The sequence below is a fragment of the Staurois parvus genome, unplaced genomic scaffold (genome assembly GCF_062004578.1).
Source record: "Staurois parvus isolate SC_StPar_1 unplaced genomic scaffold, SC_StPar_1.0 ptg000195l, whole genome shotgun sequence".
In the NCBI taxonomy this organism is placed as follows: domain Eukaryota; kingdom Metazoa; phylum Chordata; class Amphibia; order Anura; family Ranidae; genus Staurois; species Staurois parvus.
In genome coordinates, this window is record NW_028317991.1 from 3,178,641 (window position 1) to 3,199,400 (window position 20,760).

General features: G+C 41.0%; 1 protein-coding gene across 1 annotated transcript in view; it reads right to left on the reverse strand.

The window, feature by feature from the left end:
• The window catches only part of DSCAM (DS cell adhesion molecule), a 765,341-nt gene that overhangs the window by 468,565 nt on the left and 276,016 nt on the right, over window positions 1–20,760 (reverse strand). Inside the window, exons 4-5 of the mRNA XM_089677896.1 lie at window positions 13,969–14,115; window positions 4,034–4,312 (exon numbers count right to left, since the gene is read on the reverse strand). Of these exons, the coding sequence (XP_089534022.1) occupies window positions 4,034–4,312; window positions 13,969–14,115 (426 nt within the window). The remainder of the gene's footprint in view (window positions 1–4,033; window positions 4,313–13,968; window positions 14,116–20,760) is intronic.

Sequence of the window (20,760 nt, forward strand, 5' to 3'; positions counted from 1 at the left end):
CCAGATATGTAATTTCCTGCTTATGCGATTGGCTTACTAATTTTCCCAGAAGCCTGTACTAAGATACAAGTCACATTTTGGGCATCCTCTGCAAAAAAAAAAAAAAAAAAGTGTCATCTTTGGTGAGATACTCCCAAAAGGACATCACGTCTAAAGGGATGCAGACCCTGCCACTTTCCTCAGTAGAACTCTGCAAGGTCAGCACCTGATTGAACATTAAAAAATCCCTCTCATTAGATTTACTTTCCACATGAACACAAACAAACAGATATTTCTTTAGAATAACTAAAGGTAGGAATCTGCATCAAAGTCTGTTAAAATCCCTGCAATGTACGTTGATCAACCCAGAGGAGAATTTTTTTTTCTCAACAAAAGTGGAGTTGCTCTTCAAATATATATATAGTATAGACCAGTGGTCTCCAAACTATGGCCCAGGGGCCAGATGCGGCCCTTTGCTTGACTCTATCCAGCCCTTGGGACACTAATCCTCCAACTGACACCAATGATGAGGCACCATTCCTCCCACTGACACCATTAATGGGGCACTATTCCTCCCACTGATACCAATGATGAGGCACCATTCCTTCTACTGATACCATTAACCACTTGCCGTCCGCCTGCTGTTTATAAACGGCAGGGCGGTGGCAGTCCAGGGTCGGGTTGCCGTTCATAAACGGCAACCTGCCTTTCCTAGCTGTGCGCGCTCCTTGGGAGCGCGCAGCACCATGATCCGGTGCCCGCTGTGTCCTCCGGACACAGTGAAACACCGATCGTCGGACGGGACCTCTGTACGAGGTCCCGATCATGTGATAACTGATAGGCCAATCAGTGATCACATGCAAAGTAGTAAGCAAGATGTCACTTGTGACATCATTGCTTACTATGTGTGAAATCTGTGAATGATCACAGAGGTCACATGGTACAAGGCTATTCACAACAGCCTTGTACCATGTGACAAGCTGTGACCAATCACAGCTCACTCAGTATTTCTCAATGGCTGCAAGAATGCAGACAGAGAGAAAGAGAAATGATTGCTTTTACATCCTACATGGGTGTAAAAGCAATCACTGTAAAAAAAAAAAAAAAAAAAAAATCTTCATCACCCCCCACAAGTAGTACAGTGTCACCATGGTGACACTGTACCACTAGGGTGACAGTATGTAAAAAAAACAAAAAAAAAAAACATAAATAATAATATAAAAAAATAAAAATGTAAAAAAAAGTTTAAAAATTATAATTTTTGGTTATAAACTAATTTGGCTTTTTTTTTTTTACTAAAAATATAACGGAATAAATTTTGGTCAAGATTTATGATGAAAGATTATTTATTTGCAAAATTTTCTAAGAAAAACACTTTTTAAAAAATTTTTTGGACTTTTTCATTTACATAGCAAAAAAAATAAAAATCCTAGCGGTGAATAAATACCACCAAAATAAAGCTTTATCTGTCTCAAAAAAATTGTAAAAAATTCATATGGGTACAGTATTGCATGACTGCGCAATTGTCATTCAAAGTGTGATAGCGTTGAAGTCTGAAAATTGCCCTGGACAGGAAGGGGGTAAAAGTGTCCGGACAGGTAGTGGTTAATGGGGCACCATTACCCCCATTGACACCATCAATGGGGCACTATTCCTCCTGCTAAGACCAATAGTGGGGCACTATTCCTCCAACTGACACTGTCAATGAGGCACTATTCCTCTCCGTGATACCAACCATAGGGCACTATTCCTCCTGCTAAAACCAGTAATGGGGCACTAGTCCTCTTGTTGAAACAAGTGTTTACTCCCACTGATGTCGAGACATTTTCTACTCACACTGGCCAAAGTCCGGCCCCCCTAAATCCTGAAGGACAGTAAACTGGCCCTTTGTTTAAAAAAAAAAAGTTTGGAGACCCCTGGACTCACAAAAAATGGTGACATATAGGTACAAAACAATACAATGATATTAAATTGAACTAAAACATAATACTAACATAGAAAGTAAGAAAAAGAGATATAGGGGTGAAGACAGAACTGTATGTGTGCAGCTAGTATTATGTTCCTGGGTGACAAAACAATGAACAGGGTATCTGAGAATAATCTGTCTTTATAGCTATAAGCCATAAAAGCATTTCTATCCCGGTATTGTGGGAGCCTTTGTGGATCCAGTTGGTTTTGTTGCCGCGGGTAATATCATTCTATGGAGATAATTGAATACACATCTGTATATGATTATCACTCCTCAGCAGATGGCACTACCCTGCTGCTCTCTTTGTTTTCCAGTTTAGTTCCACTTAGCATGTCAGTCACAGTGGCCATGCGCTTCACTTCATCCTAATAACTTTTATAATAAAATACTTAAAGGACAACTTATCCTCTTTCCTATTTAACCAGTTCAGCTCTAGTACCTGTATATGGACCAGACTTATTTTTAGATTTCCACTATGAGACAGTTTATTTAATATAACAAACAAGACAAATTTTTTTTTTTACTTTATTTTGGCAATTTTGTCTTAAAAACATTATTTTATTTTCTATCTAATCTATAGACAAAAAGACAGAAAAAAATGTATTTTTAATTCTATTTCGACCAGTGTTCATTTCGTAGTTTTACTGTGAATAAAAAGTATCCATTTTATTTGTCCCATTTAAATAAACATGAAAACAAAGATTCTGGTACAAAACATGCCAAAGTTTTTTCACAGTATTGCATGTTGCACAGTAAGGGGCACGTGTGTATTTATTATTAAAAAGGTATGACACTATGTTGAGTTTTTTTCTTTTGAGGTATATTGTCATCAGAATTTGCGGGTGTTAAGAAAGAGATTTGTCGTTGAAAGAAGAAAAAAGAGACTTTGCTGAACATTTGGTTACACTAGTGGGGAGTTTTTTGCTATTTTGGACATTTTTTTGGGTCTGTAAAAGAGAAAAGTTTATATATATATTTTTTTGATTAACCTTCAAGGGTGGAGGTGGATTACTTTTCTGGGAATTTTTGTGCTGTGTATTTGAATATATATGCCAAAGTTAGTTGCAAATGAAAAACACATTTTTTTTGCAGTTTTTCTTTTATCAAAACAATAAAAAAATAACAAAATCAAACAAAACAAAATCAAGGACAAAGTAATGTAGGAATAAAAAATTTATAAAATGAAATGTTAATTTTATTATTATTAAATATTCAATGTATAATAATAATAAAAATAGTAAAAAGAACAAAAATAAAAAACATATCTGATAAGGCTGAGGATGAATGGTTGGTCACACCATTGAACTACATATGAATAAAATAGTAAATACAATGAAACAATACACCGATTGCATTGTGTTTAGTGAATGATACTTGCAGATTATCTGCAAATGTCATTTTACCCAGGAGCAGCTGCATTTTGACAGCTTCTCCTGCTGTGTAATACAAATCAGTCATTTGGATGTATATGCTACGGCTTTTATAAACATAGTGGATTATTTACTAAAACTGGAGAGTGCAAAATCTGGTGCAATTCTGCAAAGAAGCCAATCAGCTTCCATGTTTTATTGTCAAGGCTTAATTGAACAAGCTGAGGTTAGAAGCTGATTGGCTACCATGCATATCTGCACCAGTTTTAGTAAATCCACCCTACTGTCTTTTGCAGTCTTTGCTTGCTGCTTAGTAGTAGTGCACAGTGGTTGTGCCTACTGCTTCTTTCTCTGACTGCAGTCCAGAGTCTGATTAGTAAAACTGACTCCCTGCACTCTCTAAGGATGTGAAACATCTACAAGGCATCCTGGCAGCCACAAACCATTTGACCGTTGCCCAGGATTGAAGCCACATGAGTGAATTTAGCAGCAAAAAAACAGGCATATAATCTTTTAGAAGTGTATCTGTTAATGTTATTGCTAAGTATTTTCGGAATTTTGCCTAGAAAAAAGTTCAAATTAATTAAGATGTTATTACAGCTACAACCTCATTGACCTACAGCTACACCCATATTCTCTCATCTAAAAATATAACCCATCAGGCAATCTAGGAGGGTTGTCCATATAAGATAAAAGTTTTTTTTTTTTTACTTACGTTTTACATACAGTGATCCAATAACCTCTGCGGTGCCATAGCTGTTCCATACTTCACAGATATACATTCCAGTGTCTGACGATCGGGTGTTTTCAATCAGCAAACCTACAACGGTTTTATGGAACCTGCCACCCGTTTCAACCTGGACATTGTCCTTCAGCCATCGGGTGTTGGGTATTGGGTATCCAGAGGCTTTACATGGCAGCTCCACTCTCTGTCCTGCCATTACTGTCGGGTGTTCAAACTTATCAATAATTATTGGAGCTGAATTGACTGGATCTGGAAATGAAACGACAAGGTACAAAATGTTACAATGAACATCTACGTTGAAGGCTACAGATGCCCTAGAAATAAGGGCCCACATGCAAAAGGCATTAGGTCTTTATTGGTCTGACACCAGCGTGATCTGTTGGTGCTTTTATACAAGAAATTCCACCATGTTATCAGTTGTATCCAGACCACACACAGTATATAACCAGTAGAGGCAAAAGAGTTAGACATCAGATTACTAATCTAGAAAAGAAGGCCATCTCTCTAAATTCCAAATGGATCAACCTCTGCCTTCCAAAATCACCCACTGGCTTCATATGATTTTCAGAGGCTTAGGGTTGTCATCTATCTAAGGGATTCTGAAAGCAAAATTTCTACACCTTAGTTCACATTACTAATCATATCTAAAGGTCAAAATTAAAAAATTGCTATTTATTACTAGCACCATCTCTCATAATGTCCCAGCCCAATATGGTTTCCTGGACCTAGTCGATCCTTTAACTTTGCCTAATATGGCTAGAACTTTATTGGGCCTATTTCTCTGTTATTCTTGCAAGTCCTAGTGCTAAAATGGCAAACAAAATGAGCCTCCTCATGGAAAATATTAGTCAACACTCATTGGCCATTATACAAAGCGACTTATCAGAGTAGGGGGATGCCTACTGAAGTTTTAAAAACTTTGTTTGATATGGATCGACTCTCAACAAAGTGCCGAAACAATTTAATAGGATACTCTTGCCAAATTTCTTCCCAAATGTACATGTATGGTACCTGTAACCGGTATAATGAGTGTTCCACTAATTAATATTAACCTTTCTCTGTGGTATGATCCCATTAATGTTTGGACAACTGAGTATGACAACTCTACGGTCATCTGAATAGTAGTCAGCACCCTCAAAGAACAGTGTTACTTTACTGGTACACCCCTACTTACTGACATTTGGAGTCTTACTTACTATTGCCTATGATAAATATGTTCTTAACAAAATATTTCTTCTGGTTCTTTTGGCTTATACTTTTCTCTAGAGTACCTACCAAATTGCTTTCATGAACATTTTTTTTTTCCTTTCTTCCCCTTTGATTGTACTGAATTATAGTAAAAGGGGCAATTTTGTGCACCTCTACCTGTTTGTTTTTGTAGTACCCTGCCCTAGTTATGCTGCATGTTGGGTTTTTTTTTTTACCTCTGCTGTACCCAGTGGAGTAGTAATCATTTTCCTAGGTTTGGTCAGGTTTCCCTAAACTTAGTGGATGATTGCTCCTGCCTGTCTCTGGAAGAAGCTTCTAGGGAATAGCGTAGGAGGGTCAGCCACTGAAGTTATGAATATGTATCTATTCTCAGCCAAACCCTGGATGGGGCACCCAAAAGTTAGCTGAGGGAAAAGATTCATGTTTGGGAGACTTGATCTTTCTCCTGGGGCAGCTGCCCTGGGAGGTAGCCTATGTGTGTTCTGAGAAGAGGTGCTGTTGGGCCTCAGCATGTGCTGGGCTGGGAGCATAAAGGGATCTATATTGAAAAATACTTGGCTGGAGAACATCACCTGTGGAGGTCAGTCTGGAAAAGGTTCCTTTTCTACCTCACTAAAGAGTGTTACTTAGGCGACAGCTGTCCTAGGACATTGTGAGTAAGACTTTGATCTGGGATTCCAGGTGTGCACATGTTTGGGGATGTAAGTAGCAGAGGTTGCTGTATGGACTGCGATGACTCACATAGAGTCCTAGATTAGCTAACCATTCCCTCCTACCCCCAAAAAAGGCTGTCACAAGAGGTTTCTGTTGTTTTTTCCTCATGTTAATTTCTTCTAACATTTTGGAGTGTATTGCACCCTTATCCCTCGACTATCCAAGTTTTCTGCAATAAATCTTCAAAAAGTAATCCCTTAGACTGAGTCTACTCTCAGTACCAGCTTCTGAACCCACGACCTCTGCTGTGTCCAGCAGTAGCTCTATTTGTTGAGACACAGATGTGGAAAAACATCCTGTCTGAACCCTTGTATAATCTTGTCTTGCACCTTGTTTCTGGTGAACCTTGAACTCATTGCTCCTCCCATGAACTTCCTATTTATGCCATGTTTTTAAACTGTTGCCAGATTATTGTGCTCTCTCTAGCCTATATCTTGTTCCTCTCTTGTGTACCTGCGGCTGTCCTTATCTCCACTACCACTTGTTACAGGCCTTTGGCTTGTTCCTCAACTAAGCTTCCGCTTGAACCTGCAAATAATTGTTACGACCTTAGGCTTATTTCCTACACTTCTACTTTATCCCCCAGCTTGCTCACCTCCTGGTGGGGCGATTCTGAGGACCATGACCAGGTACTAACACACAGCGAAACCCATCTCCACCTCTGGTGAACACTGGTTCGAGCCTGACCCCTGACCATGATACTTATATTTGTCAGTGTGCTTGGAACTATGTCTTGGTCTGGCCACCTCTGTACTCTAGCAAGGGAGACCTGGTCATTCTCAGCAGAAGGAGAACTCTTCATTTGGTTTTCTACATGCAAAAAAACCTTGTCTTTTCAGATACCTATACATAAGGCCACTTTCACACAGGCAGATCAGTCTGCTCAGCTGGGGATCTGTCCACTGATCTTCACTGAGCAGGCGGGTGACAGGTCCATGTCCACTCTGCATTAGTAGAGCCTGCTGTCCTCCATGGGTGGTCAAATGTCTGTTTACATCCAACTGTCATCCAATCCACTAGACAGATGGGGAATGGATCCCCATCCATTTGTTTTTAGTGGATTAGATCGGATGCAGGCGGGTGTAAATGGACACATGTCCATTTGCAGCTGCCACTCCATAGAGGGCAATGGATGGTTTGATCGGGTCCGCCTGTCTGTGTTTTAACCAGCCTATGTGAAAGGGCCCCAAGACTTTTTTTTTGGCAGCAAACTTATTGTGCAGAGATGCCATGCCTCATGGATCGACACAGTTAATCATATTTTTAAACTGACATACATAGGGAGGGGATTCCCGACCACATTTGAAAAGTATGGGGAGATTAAGTCAGTACCCCCAGTTTAGCCCTAATCTCATTGATTACAGACAAAGTACTTTCCAAGCCAGACCAATGTACAGTATCTCACAGAAGTGAGTACACCCCTCACATTTTTGTAAATATTTTATTATATCTTTTAATGTGACAACACTGATGAAATGACACTTTGCTACAATGTAAAGTAGTAGTGTACAAAACAGTGTAAATTTGCTGTCCCCTCAAAATAACTCAACACACAGCCATTAATGTCTAAACCGCTGGCAACAAAAGTGAGTACATCCCTAAGTGAAAATGTCCAAATTGGGCCCAAAGTGTCAATATTTTGTGTGACCACCATTATTTTAAAGCATTTCCTTAACCCTCTTGGGCATGAAGTTCACCAGAGCTTCACAGGTTGCCACTGGAGTCTGCTTCCACTCCTCCATGACGGCATCACGGAGCTGGTGGATATTAGAGACCTTGCATTCCTCCACCTTCCGTTTGAGGATACCCCACAGATGCTCAATAGGGTTTAGGTCGGGAGAGATGCTTGGCCAGTCCATCACCTTTATCCTCAGCTTCTTTAGCAAGGCAGTGGTCATCTTGGAGGTGTGTTTGGGGTTGTTATCATGTTGGAATACTGCCCTGCGGCCCAGTCTCCAAAGGGAGGGGATCATGCTCTGCTTCAGTATGTCACAGTACATGTTGGCATTCATGGTTCCCTCAATGAACTGTAGCTCCCCAGTGCCTAAAGCACTCATGCAGCCACAGACCATGACACTCCCACCACCATGCTTGACTATAGGCAAGACACACTTGTCTTTGTACTCCTCGCCTGGTTGCCACCCCACACGCTTGACACCATCTGAACCAAATAATTTTATCTTGGTCTCATCAGACCACAGGACATGGTTCCAGTAATCCATGTCCTTAGTCTGCCTGTCTTCAGCAAACTTTTTGCGGGCTCTCTTGTGCATCACCTTGTGAAGAGCCTTCCTTCTGGGACGACAGCCATGCAGACCAATTTGATGCAGTGTGCGGCGTATGGTCTGAACACTGACAGGCTGACCCCCCACCCCTTCAACCTCTGCAGCAATGCTGGCAGCACTCATACGTCTATTTCCCAAAGACAACCTCTGAATATGACGCTGAGCACGTGCACTCAACTTCTTTGGTCAGTCATGGCGAGGCCTGTTCTGAGTGGAACCTGTCCTATTAAACCACTGTATGGTTTTGGCCACCGTGTTGCAGCTCAGTTTCAGGGTCTTGGCAATCTTCTTATAGCCTAGGCCATCTTTATGTAGAGCAACAATTATTTTTTTCAGATCCTCAGAGAGTTCTTTGCCATGAGGGGCCATGTTGAACTTCCAGTGACCAGTATGAGAGAGTGAGAGCGATAACACCAAATTTAACACACCTGCTCCCCATTCACACCTGAGACCTTGTAACACTAAAGAGTCACATTACACAGAGGAGGGAAAATGGCTAATTGGGCCCAATTTGGACATTTTCATTTAAGGGTGTACTCACTTTTGTTGCCAGCGGTTTAGACATTAATGGCCGAGTGTTGAGTTATTTTGAGGGGACAGCAAATTTACATGTTATACAAGCTGTACACTGACTACGTTACATTGTAGCAAAGTGTCATTTCTTCAGTGTTGTCACATAAAAAGATATAATAAAATATTTACAAAAATGTGAGGGGTGGACTCACTTCTGGGAGATACTGTAAATACGTATAAAATATCCATGCCTGGAATTCCTCTTTAGCCCCAGCAAACATTTTTTACAGCCTTGTGATGTTATAGGGAGCAATAAAAGATGGGAAATATAATGGTGGGACAGAGGAAGAGGGAGCTTTGGGAGTAATTTGTGGTCATGCCTTTACAAAAAAAGGCAGTTTTCAGTTATTATATCATTTTTTGAAAGTCTTCTGTTAAATATAGCCCAAAGCTCCAAGGAGCAGGGACCTCAAATCCCTGTTGTATTGAACTGTATTGTTGCTGTATTGTCTCCCATATTGTAAAGCGCTGAGCAAACCGTTGGTGCTATATAAATCCTGTATTATAATAATAATAATACTAAAGAATGGGATAAAATGTCTGCACTACATAAATAAAGGGAACCTATGGTAAGAATACATTTGCTGTCTGGTTCAGCATCATTATCAGCTACATTGTCATCATAATTGAAAAAAAAAAAAAATGAGACCATCAAGTGGAACCTTTCCCGCAAAGTGACAGTCAGCATCCATAGAACCTCCATATGATTGTATGTTCTATGAGTCATGCTTTGCTCACCCCTGGAATGCTGGGACACTATTCATTGTAGTATAGAAGGATGCTGAGCTCAAAGATGGGTTATCTAAGGTGATTGTGGCTCCAGAGATTCTGGTTAACCACCTGCATGATTACCTCTAAAGCCATCCCAGATCTGTCACTGAGGAAATTAATCCCCATCTGCGATAAATAATATTAATAATTCAAATGTGGTTATCTTCTCAGCGGCCTCCTATGCACATGACGAACGATAAAACCCCAAGTGTCATTAAAATGGAGAAATACTAATTGAAGGATAACATCACCTTTCTAAATAAATAAATAAAACGACTTTATGTTGGCACACCAGACCCTAAATGCAATCTTTCGGATTTATAACCCCTATTCTAAGACATTGTTTCCTGTATGTTCAGCTTTTTCCATGTAGCCTCGCGCTTTGTCTATTCAACTCCTACTAAATCTTCTTGTGTAGTTTTACTGCAATTCAAATCAAGTTCAGCAAACCAGATTTCATGCTGTGCACTTTAGAAGTACTGTTGTCCCTGGGTGACCTATTATTAAAGGCACTAATATATAGTGCTTACAATTTATGCAGCTTTTTACATACAGCACATTCATTTCCATCCATGCCCCCAAGGATCTACGGCAGCCTTTCTCAACCTTTTAACATGGAGGAACATTTAAAATAACTTTCCTGTCTCAAGTAACCCCTGCTAATAATTACTATTTCTACAGCTCACAGTACATTAGTGTGATGGTCACTAAGGACAATGGTCCTTACTTCCTCCAACCCCTGGAGGAACCCTAGGGTTCCATGGAGCTCTAGTTGAAAAAGGTTGATCTTTGATGATAAACAGAACACATACATAGGGGTCTACTTTTAGGAAACAAAATTTGCTTTGTGAATGAATTTCTCATCATTTGGGCAGCACAGTGGCTAAATGGTTAGCACTCCCGCCTGGCAGCATTAGGGTTGTTGGTTTGAATCCCAACCACGGCACCACCTGCCTGGAGTTTGCATGTTCTCCCTGTGCCTGTGTGGGTTTCCTCAGGGTACTCCGGTTTCCTCTCACACTCCAAAGACATGCTGGTAGGTGAATTGGATCCTGTCTAAATTGGCCCTAGTATGAATGTGAGTTGGGGACCTTAGATTGTACGCCCCTTGAGGTTTAGGGACTGATGTGAATGTACAATATATATGTAAAGCGCTGCGTAAAATGATGGTGCTATACAAGTACCTGTAATAAATAATACATTTGCACAAACGTAACAAATAATACCCTTAACATTTGGTAATATGCTTGAAATGTCAGTTTCTTTGTTGGCTTTCACTGGGCAAATGTGCCATTCCATAAGATTCGATCCTAAGAAAAAACAGCCATAAGAACATTCAATCACAAGAGTTAAACATTCGCCAGTAGAGAAAATAATCTTACCTGGAGCCCTGAGCAGGAAGCGGTCACATTAACCCCTCATGCACACGGGACATTTTGAGAATGCTGGTAATGTTAGCTGTGTAAAGTCACGTTAAAAACGTGAGTTTTTCAGCTCTTTTTAGCGTTTTTGCATTAGCGTTTAGCTGCGTTTTGCCGCGATTAGCAACGTTTTCCTACATTTTTTCACATTTGCATTTTTTAGCTTTTTGTTAGCCAAAAAATATATTTTTGCGGCATTTTACCACGTTTTGCTGTGTTTTTCAGCTTTGGAGCAGTTTTACAGTGAAAAAACTCCTCTAGAAACCCACTAGTCCTGGGGTTTTTTCCAGCCAAAAAACGTCCCAGCCAAAAAACATTGATTACAGTCTATGTGTGCATGGACACATTGGAAAACATACTGGGGGGCTTACTGGCTGTAGAAAAAAATGCCAAAAGCCAAAAACAGCTGCTGTAAAATCGTCAAGTGTGCATGAAGACTCAGTAGCGTTAGTAATACAGCTGCTAAAAGTTTAATTTCAGCTGCAGTTGGGGGTGCTCTCGGCCGAACACCCATTAATTTGGTAATTAGCACAGGAATCTCCATAGACTATGTACACAGTGCTAAGGTCTCCCTCACATTATATCCCCTTCTGGTTGAATGTTCTTAGCCTATGGTGTTAGGCTATTTTCTTTACTGGTGAATATTCTTCAACTCTTTCACACGGGCAATCCCATCAGGTCCGCCTGTCAATTTTTCAGGTAGACCTGATCGAAAGGTCCATTCACCTGTACAGGGTGACAGGTGGGTGTAAACTGACATGTGCCCGTTTACACCTACTGATGGAGAAATTCATATTTCCTTGACTGTGGCTCACTAATGTATAAGAATGCCTCCAAACCTGGTTAAGGGGCCACACAAGGACATGTATGGCTTTACCTTAACCTCCCTAGCGGTCTGATTATGTCCATATTTCTGTGCTCAAAGCGGTACATTTTTTTGCACGGAAATATGTATTTTTTGATTGTAGGCCTGTAAATTTTAGGAATAACTCACTGAAATCTGTCCAAACAAGAGTCTAGTAAACATCTCAGGTATGTTAAAATTTGAAACACGAAATCATAAATTATAATTTAATTTATAAAAAATAATATAATAATAATAAATTTAATTCAATAATATAATCAAACCAAAAAAATTTTTAAATATAGCGCCAAGTTTGCACATCCCTGAGCAAAGTCACAAAATCGTTTTCAGTGTCTGATGACGAATTTCCCCACGAATCATTATCACTCAATTCTGCAAGTGGTTCTAATTTACTATCTCTGTTTTATAGCCGGTCTAAAACTGCTTTTGACCTAAAGGGACGCTTTTTGGTCGCCATGGACGTTTCTCAGTTTCCAGGCAGAAAGAACAGTAAAAATGCAGGCAGGGCGCCGGACAAAGCACTCGGGACAAAATGTATGTGAAATGGTTTGATACAGTAATGTTTTACTATGTGATTTTAGTGTATTTAGTGAATGTCACTTTTTGTCATTTTCAAATTTCCTGCCGTTCTGTCCCTGTACGTCCCGACGTTGCAGGGAACGGAACCCAGAAGACAGATGCCGGCATCGGCCAGAGGACATTACAGGGGACACTGCAGGAGGAACACCGCAGGAGCGAAAGACAAGGTAAGAGAAGAACAGATCCCGGAGCAGCGCTGCAAGGTATTCCCGAGTGTAGCTCGGGGTTACCGCTTTTGGTACTGAAACTTTACCCCGAGTTACACTCAGGAGTACCGCCAGGGGGGTTAACTGACCTAATACTAAAGGAATATCATTACTAAGCCTTTCATGAATGTATACTGAGTTATATTTTGGTTGTTATTTACACACTAGTCCTGTATATACTACAGCCAAAACTTGGAATAGTCAGTCTTGTCTCAGAGCTGCTTAAAGGCACGTGCCTGGTTTTGATCATCTGTGCCAAGCTGCAATAGAAGCAGGCGGGACTCCTTGGTGAAAAGGCATCTATATTTAAGTATTCTTGTTCCATTTTCTAATATTAATACATTTGATATATGTATTTGTCAATACTTAATGAAATGTTATACATACAGTATAAGTGTTTGTGTGATCTCTCTTTGCACATCTTGAAATAAAACCCCAAAAACGTAAACTATCACGTAACATGATAAAACACCTGCCTACTTCAGGGTCCAATCTGGTCCACTAAAAAAAAATGGAAGGAGACCCATCCCTTTTTGATTAAGCAGATCGGATCAGAGGGTAGTCGGGTGTAAATGGAAAGCGGAGTCCGTTTACTCCCGACTGCCCAACTCTGCAGAAACTGCATGGGCACAGATCTGTCATCCGCCAGCACTGCTCCAATCAGCAGGAAATCTGTGAGCTGATGCCCTGCTGATCAGAACAGAATCCGTTCTGTGTGAAAGGGGCCTTATGGCAAATGTTCTTATGGCTATTTTTCTCTTAGGATCAGATTTTAGGGAATGTTACATTTGCCTGGAGAATGGCAACAAAGAAACTGACATTACACACATATTACAGACATTAAGAGTATTAATTGTTATGCTTGTGCGAATGAGCATATATTTGCAAAACAATTTTTTTTTGTAAATAGACCCGTATATGTTCCTTCTATTTATCATTAAAGTGACCCTGTCGTTAAATCTGGCTGGTCTTCACATGAATATTCATACAAAAAATAATTCATACAATAAACCCTGGAAGCTGATTGGTTTCTATGTAGAGCTGCTCCAGATTTTGCATCATGCAGTTTTAGTAAATAACCCCCCATGGTTATTTTTCATAAAGTTTGAATGATGAGACTATCACAAAGCAAGCTTTTTTTTATAAATAGATCCAATATAGTCAGCAATACTAACATTCAGAAACGTATTAGGTGGTGTGACTATAGAAGGCTGTGGGTAGAACACTTGTTGGGGTCGTTTGGGTTTAGGTTGCCATAGACAATAGTAAAGAATTCCTGTACCTGATACAGTCAGTCTGGCGCTGTTACTCTGCCGTGTGTCTCCTGTATATTTGTGCCGTGTTGTACATCGATAATTATTTAATCCATCTTCATTCTGTACATCTGTAATATACAAGGCTCCCGATGATGTAATGAGAAATCTAGATCCTGCAAAGAAACAGAACAGAAGGATTACTTACAGAATTTCTCACCTCCCTTAAGGCATATATTTTGCAACTGACATCTGATCAGCAAACCTGTCAGGTTTAAAAACCTAATATAACGAGTGGCATTTTTATACATTTTTTAAAAGTATGTTAAAGCCAAACTCCAGTCAAAAATTTATTTGGATTTGGATAGAGAAAAAAGGTTTAAACCTCTGCCATGATACAATGTGACAGTCAGGCCACTGGAATTTATGGAAAGAGAGGTCAGCAGGAAGGATTTCCATATTTCTATAAGTACAGATTTCCCTTAAAGTGCAACTCCAGGCATGTAACCCTGCCCCCCAAACCTTGAAAGTACCCCAATAGAATATGTACATTTTTTTAAACCTATATTCATAATGGTTTTCCCTGCTGCCTTCTTGGCAGTCTGAGAACTTCCTCTTCTTCTTTTGGTGGTTGTAGTCGGGGGGAGGGGGGCATTCTTCAAGACTGACAGCACCCACATAATGATGTGTGAGCACTCCTCAGTCCTGGAGTACTATGAGCCATTCTTATTAGAGGATTTTCCCTCACTTCTTGCTCTGGTGATAGCTTAAAATGTTTGGATCTCCCTTCACATTGTGTCTTGGTGGCAATGGTCACCAAGACAAATATGAGAGTAAATAGATTTAGAGGGGATACATACTGCGATAAAACCTTAACAAATTATCTAACCCAGGCTTTCTCAATGGAGGAACATTTGTAATAACTTTCCGGTCCCAGGGAACCCCTGCTATTACTAGATCTACAGCACAGTGTATAAAAGTGATGGTCAGTGGGGAAGAATTCCCTTTACATTTGCGATCATTGAGAAGAATGCTCCTTACATTGATGGTCAGTGGAGAAGAATGCCCTTTACATTGGTGGTTAGTGGGAAGACCGCCCTTTACATTGACGGTCAGTGAGAAGAATGTACCTTACTTTGGCGGTCAGTGAGAAGAATGGACCTTACACTGGTGGTCAGTGGGAAGAATGCCCCTTACATTGGTGGTCAGTGGGAAGAATGCCCCTTACATTGGTGGTCAGTGGGAAGAATTCCCCTTACAATGGCAGCAAAGAATGCCCCCTACATTGGTGGTCAGTAGAAAGAATGCCCCTTACATTGGTGGTCAGTGGGGTAGAATGCCCCTTACATTGGTGGTCAGTGCGGAAGAATGCCCCTTACATTGGTGATTAGTGGGAAGAATGCCCCTTACATTGGAGGTTAGTGGGAAGAATTCCCTACCTACAAATAGCTAAAACTATCCATTGATTTTAGCAGTTATATGAGAGGTAGAAATTGTTCATTGCTCAAAGAACCTCTTGCAACCTATGGAGGAAAGCTGGACATACACTGAGTAAATTTCCTTTGAATGAAGGAGTATTCATTTACGGATTGTGTCATCATCACAATTGGAACTAAGAAACAAAAACATGCTATGCAGTGAGAGGGACTACTACAACACCCCTAGAAAATAACCAATGTCCATACATAATATTTGTGATATTCTGTATACAATCAACAAAGCTTTTTTTTAAACAGCATATAAAAACATAACCAAAATCATCCAACCTTCAGCTGACATGGAGATGTTGTCATTAGGGGGTTACACATAAACATCAGACTGCTGCTACATCATTTATCACATGCATACAAGAGGGTTTCTCGTATTAAGTCATAGGGCTCCATAGTAATAGTAGACATGTGAAAGTCCCAAAGCATTTTGAATTTGTTCTTCATCAGGTTAACAGTAGTGGATATATAAACAACGTATATTCTACCTAGTCAGCCTTACTAAACCTAAAATGTAGGGTCCAAATTGTGAGTTTCTCCATCCAATACCTCCCCCACCCAAGAGGAACATACAAGGAATGTCCAAAAGGGAAGGCTTCCTTCTACGCACTCTGTGTCAACAGATCATCCCAACATGGAGTAGAATCTTACAGGTCAGTGCTTTATCAGGGTCCCAGGGCACAGCGTCTTCTTTATTGAGTCTTTATTGGAAAGAGAAGCAGCACCCAATGTCAGGGGAGTAAGCACTCCTGATAAACCAGCCAAAATTCACTCAGTGATTGGCCCTACTCTGTTCGACAAAAGAAGATCATTCAGTCAACTTTTGTTGATTTTTTTGTTGGAAAATTTTCGGTCAAGCAGTGGCTACATCCAATCAGATGAAATTGCGGTTTGGGTGTTCTGACAGTTGCTGGTGGTCCAGCAAGGAGATTTGTCCATCTGAATTGTTTAGCCTCTGGGCTGAATGAAAGAGATCTAACAGTGCATGGCCAGCAGAGCCCTAGGGTTCCACAGATATCTGGTCCAATCCTTTTATACTTGATCAACAACTAAAAAAAAAAAAAAAAAGCCTTTATATACACTATGCTAATATCCCCAGTGATAAATTTACAGCACACACCAGCATTTAGTATTGTTCAACATAACACTAGCATTTTATCTTTGCTGCACCAATCTCAGTATACACTCTATTCTCCCAGTACAATTACTAAAACCATTCCTGCTCTGTAGATGCAAAATCATATTTTTCTTCCGCCTTTTTAACGTGTCAGCTCCATACTTTTGTCATTTGTAAAGAAATTGCGCCTGGCGTCTTGTTATTGATATATCGAGTTACATTGTTCCTTACATTGGGGGTCAGTGGAGAAGAATGCCCTTTACATTGGCGTTCAGTGGGGAAGAATGCCCTTTAGATTGGTGGTCAGTGGAAAGAACAACCCTTACAATGGTGGTCAGTAGGAAGATTGCCCCTTACATTGGTGGTTAGTGGGAAGACCGCCCCTTACATTGACGGTCAGTGAGAAGAATGCACCTTACGTTGGCGGTCAGTGAGAAGAATGGACCTTACACTGGTGGTCAGTGGGAAGAATGACCCTTACATTGGTGGTCAGTGGGAAGAATGCCCCTTACATTGGTGGCCAGTGAGTAGAATGCCCCTTACATTGGTGGTCAGTGGGAAGAATGCCCCTTACATTGGTGGTCAGTGGGAAGAATGCCCCTTACATTGGTGGTCAGTGGGAAGAATGCCCCTTACATTGGTGGCCAGTGAGTAGAATGCCCCTTACATTGGTGGTCAGTGGGAAGAATGCCCCTTACATTGGTGGTCAGTGGGAAGAATGCCCCTTACATTGGTGATCAGTGGGAAGAATGCCCCTTACATTGGTGGTCAGTGAGAAGAATGCCCTTTACATTGGTAGTCAGTGGGAAGAATTCCCCTTACAATGGCAGCAAAGAATGCCCCCTACATTGGTGTTCAGTAGAAAGAATGCCCCTTACATTGGTGGTCAGTAGAAAGAATGTCCCTTACATTGGTGGTCAGTGGGGTAGAATGCCCCTTACATTGGTGGTCAGTGGGGTAGAATGCCCCTTACATTACATCCCCAGTGATAAATTTACAGCACACACCAGCATTTAGTATTGTTCAACATAACACTAGCATTTTATCTTTGCTGCACCAATCTCAGTATACACTCTATTCTCCCAGTACATTTAATAAAACCATTCTTGCTCTGTAGATGCAAAATCATATTTTTCTTCCGCCTTTTTAAGGTGTCAGCTCCATACTTTTGTCATTTGTAAAGAAATTGCGCCTGGCGTCTTGTTATTGATATATCGAGTTACATTGTTTCTGGGGGCCTGTGCAGATATTACAACCTTTCCAGATAGATACTGCATACAGACCAACAACAGACATCTATTATTAACAACATACCCCAGAGGAAGGACTGAAATAATGTGTTTAATGACAAATACATGAAGCGTCTGGATCATAAATCAAGTTTAATTTTGCACCTTGAGGTACAATCTGCATACACACAATGTGGACACTTTGGGAATGTACAGTAAATGATATATGTGCATTCAGTAGGAAAATGTTGAGGCTCTTTATGACCCACAGTGGAGGCAGCCATCTTGTTGAAGCAGAGTGTGAAGTTCATGGAGAAAGCAGCATTTATATATACAGTATATTGGCCATATACGAGCCAGATAGAGTTTTGAGAGTGATAGGCAGATATCATGTATGAGAGCAGAACAAGGGGAAGAGCAACACCGAACTGCCGTGTTCTCCCTTTTCTCCCTATGGGGGGAGGGAAGGGTGCCCCAGGTTCCCCACCATTACCCCAAGAGAGAGGGAGAGCTCCAGTAGGAATGTTAAGGTTCAGAAGAAGGCCTTGAAAGTTAGTTCCTTCCCTCCCTATCCCAGGAAGGGGAGTAGCAGAACTACAAGGAGTGAGTGCCCTTTTTTACAGAAGACATGTAAGGCAAGGCATAATATCAAATGTTTCTTACAAACCACCTATGGAACTGTATTGGGGTCTGCAACCTAAAAGAGACATGTCATTGTTTGGAGTTTTACAAAAAGAATTTAAACTACACTGCTCCCAAAATAAAAGAAACACTTTTTAATCATAGTACAATGAAGCATCATATCAATAAACTCCTTGATAATTTTGATCTGGTCAGTTAAGTAGCAGAGGGGGTTGTTAATCAGTTTCAGCTGCTTTGGTGTTAATGAAATTAACAACAGGTGCACTAGATGGGCAACAATGAGACAACCCCCAAAACAGGAATGGTTTTACAAGTGGAGGCCACAGACTATTTTTCTCTGCTCTTCTTTTCTGAATGTTTTTCACTAGTTTTGCATTTGGCTAGGATCAGTATCCCTACTGGTAGCATGAGGTGATACCTGGTCCCTACAGAGGTTGCACAGGCAGTCCAACTCCTCCAGGATAGCACATCAATACGTGCCATTGCCAGAAGCTTTTCTGTGTTGCCCAGCACAGTCTCAAGAGCATTGAGGAGATTCCAGGAGACAGGCAATTACTCTAGGAGAGCTGGACAGGGCCATAGAAGGTCCTTAACCCATCAGCAGGACCGGTATCTGCTCCTTTGTGTAAGGAGGAAAAGGATGAGCACTGCCAGAGCCCTACAAAATGACCTCAAGCAGGCCACTGGTGTGAATGTCTCTGACCAAACAATCAGAAACAGACTTCATTAGGGTGACCCGAGGGCCAGACATCCTCTAGTGGGCCCTGTGCTCACTGCCCGGCACCATAGAGCTCGATTGGTATTTGCCATTGAACGCCAGAATTGGCAGGTCCACCACTGGCGCCCTGTGCTTTTCACAGATCACTGCAGGTTCACCCTGAGCACATGTGACAGGCGTGAAAGAGTCTGAAGAAGCCGTGGAGAATGTTATGCTGCCTGTAACATCGTTCAGCATGACTATTTTGGTGGTGGGTCAGTGATGGTCTGGGGAGGGACACTAGGGACATTAGGTATCAGGATGAAATCCTTGGACCCATTGTCAGACCCTACGTTGGTGCAGTGGGTCCTGGGTTCCTCCTGGTGCACGACAATGCCCAGCCTCATGTGGTGAGAGTATGCAGGCAGTTCCTGGAGGATGAAGGAATTGATACCATTGAATAGCCCCCACATTTGCCTGACCTAAATCCAATATAACACCTCTGGGATATTATGTTTCGGTCCATCTAAGAAAGTAGTACCAATGGGCCCTTAGATTATAGTGAGCCTGTAAATATTTTTCTAAAACTTGTAGTGGCCAGTGTACGTTAGGCAACTTCAATGTATCCAACTATTGTGTTTTTTTAAATGGCCATACTGGGCAAATTGCTTATTGCTCCCCAGAGTACGGGGGAAGGGATCAATGATGAAAAGTGCTCCTGCAAAGTCAAGTTGGGTTGATTTACTACAACTAGAGAGTACAAAATCTGGTGCAGCTGTGTATGATAGCAAATCAGCTTCTAGCTTCAGCTTGTTAAGTGTTCTTGCATGGCAAGACCACTTCCTGTTATCTCACATATATATTCTTCTTATTATAGCCAAATTTACCGCCCTAACTCCTCCCATAGTTTTTACACTAATTAGACAGTAATATACTGAAACGTGCGGATTGTTCCCAATTGGTGTGCTATTACTTTGTGGAATGTTTGGCCGAATGGTTCACAAAATATCGGCATTTTTGTGGTGAAATTGGTCCCATAGGAATGAATGGCAGAATGTTCAAAACTAGAGTGGGAGCTGACAAAAGTAAGAGTGAGCTGAAAAATCAGGACATGATTTCTAAACTGCCATCACTCCCTCATTTTCAAGCCCACCTACACAAATCTTATATCAACACATTCAGCTATCCCTGCTGCCACTAAAAATGTCCACGGCTAAGCCATAGTCCTGATAGTTTTCACAATATGACCATTTGTTTGCAACTCACGCCGACCATTGACATTCATTGAAACTCCACTCAAGCCACTTCAAATTTGAAGGGCAATATCTAAACTGCGACTATGCCTTCATTTTTAATATTTCAGAGACATACTATGCATCAAAATGTAGGTCTGGGTCTTGTGATTCTCACAATATAAAGCTCTTTGGTGTAGGATTTATAATTTTTACACTACAACCGTTTGAAGATGGCAACCGCCAGTGAAGTGAGCAAGTTGGAGCAGTTTGTTTTTAAACGCTCTTCTCTGCACTTGCTGTAGAGTGAGTTGCCATAGGAACCCAGGTGTGTGAGCAGGCAGCAGAGCGACAAGCCACTCCACCCAGTTACTCCACCCACTCCAGTTGTAGACTACTGGTGGAGGCAAGAACACT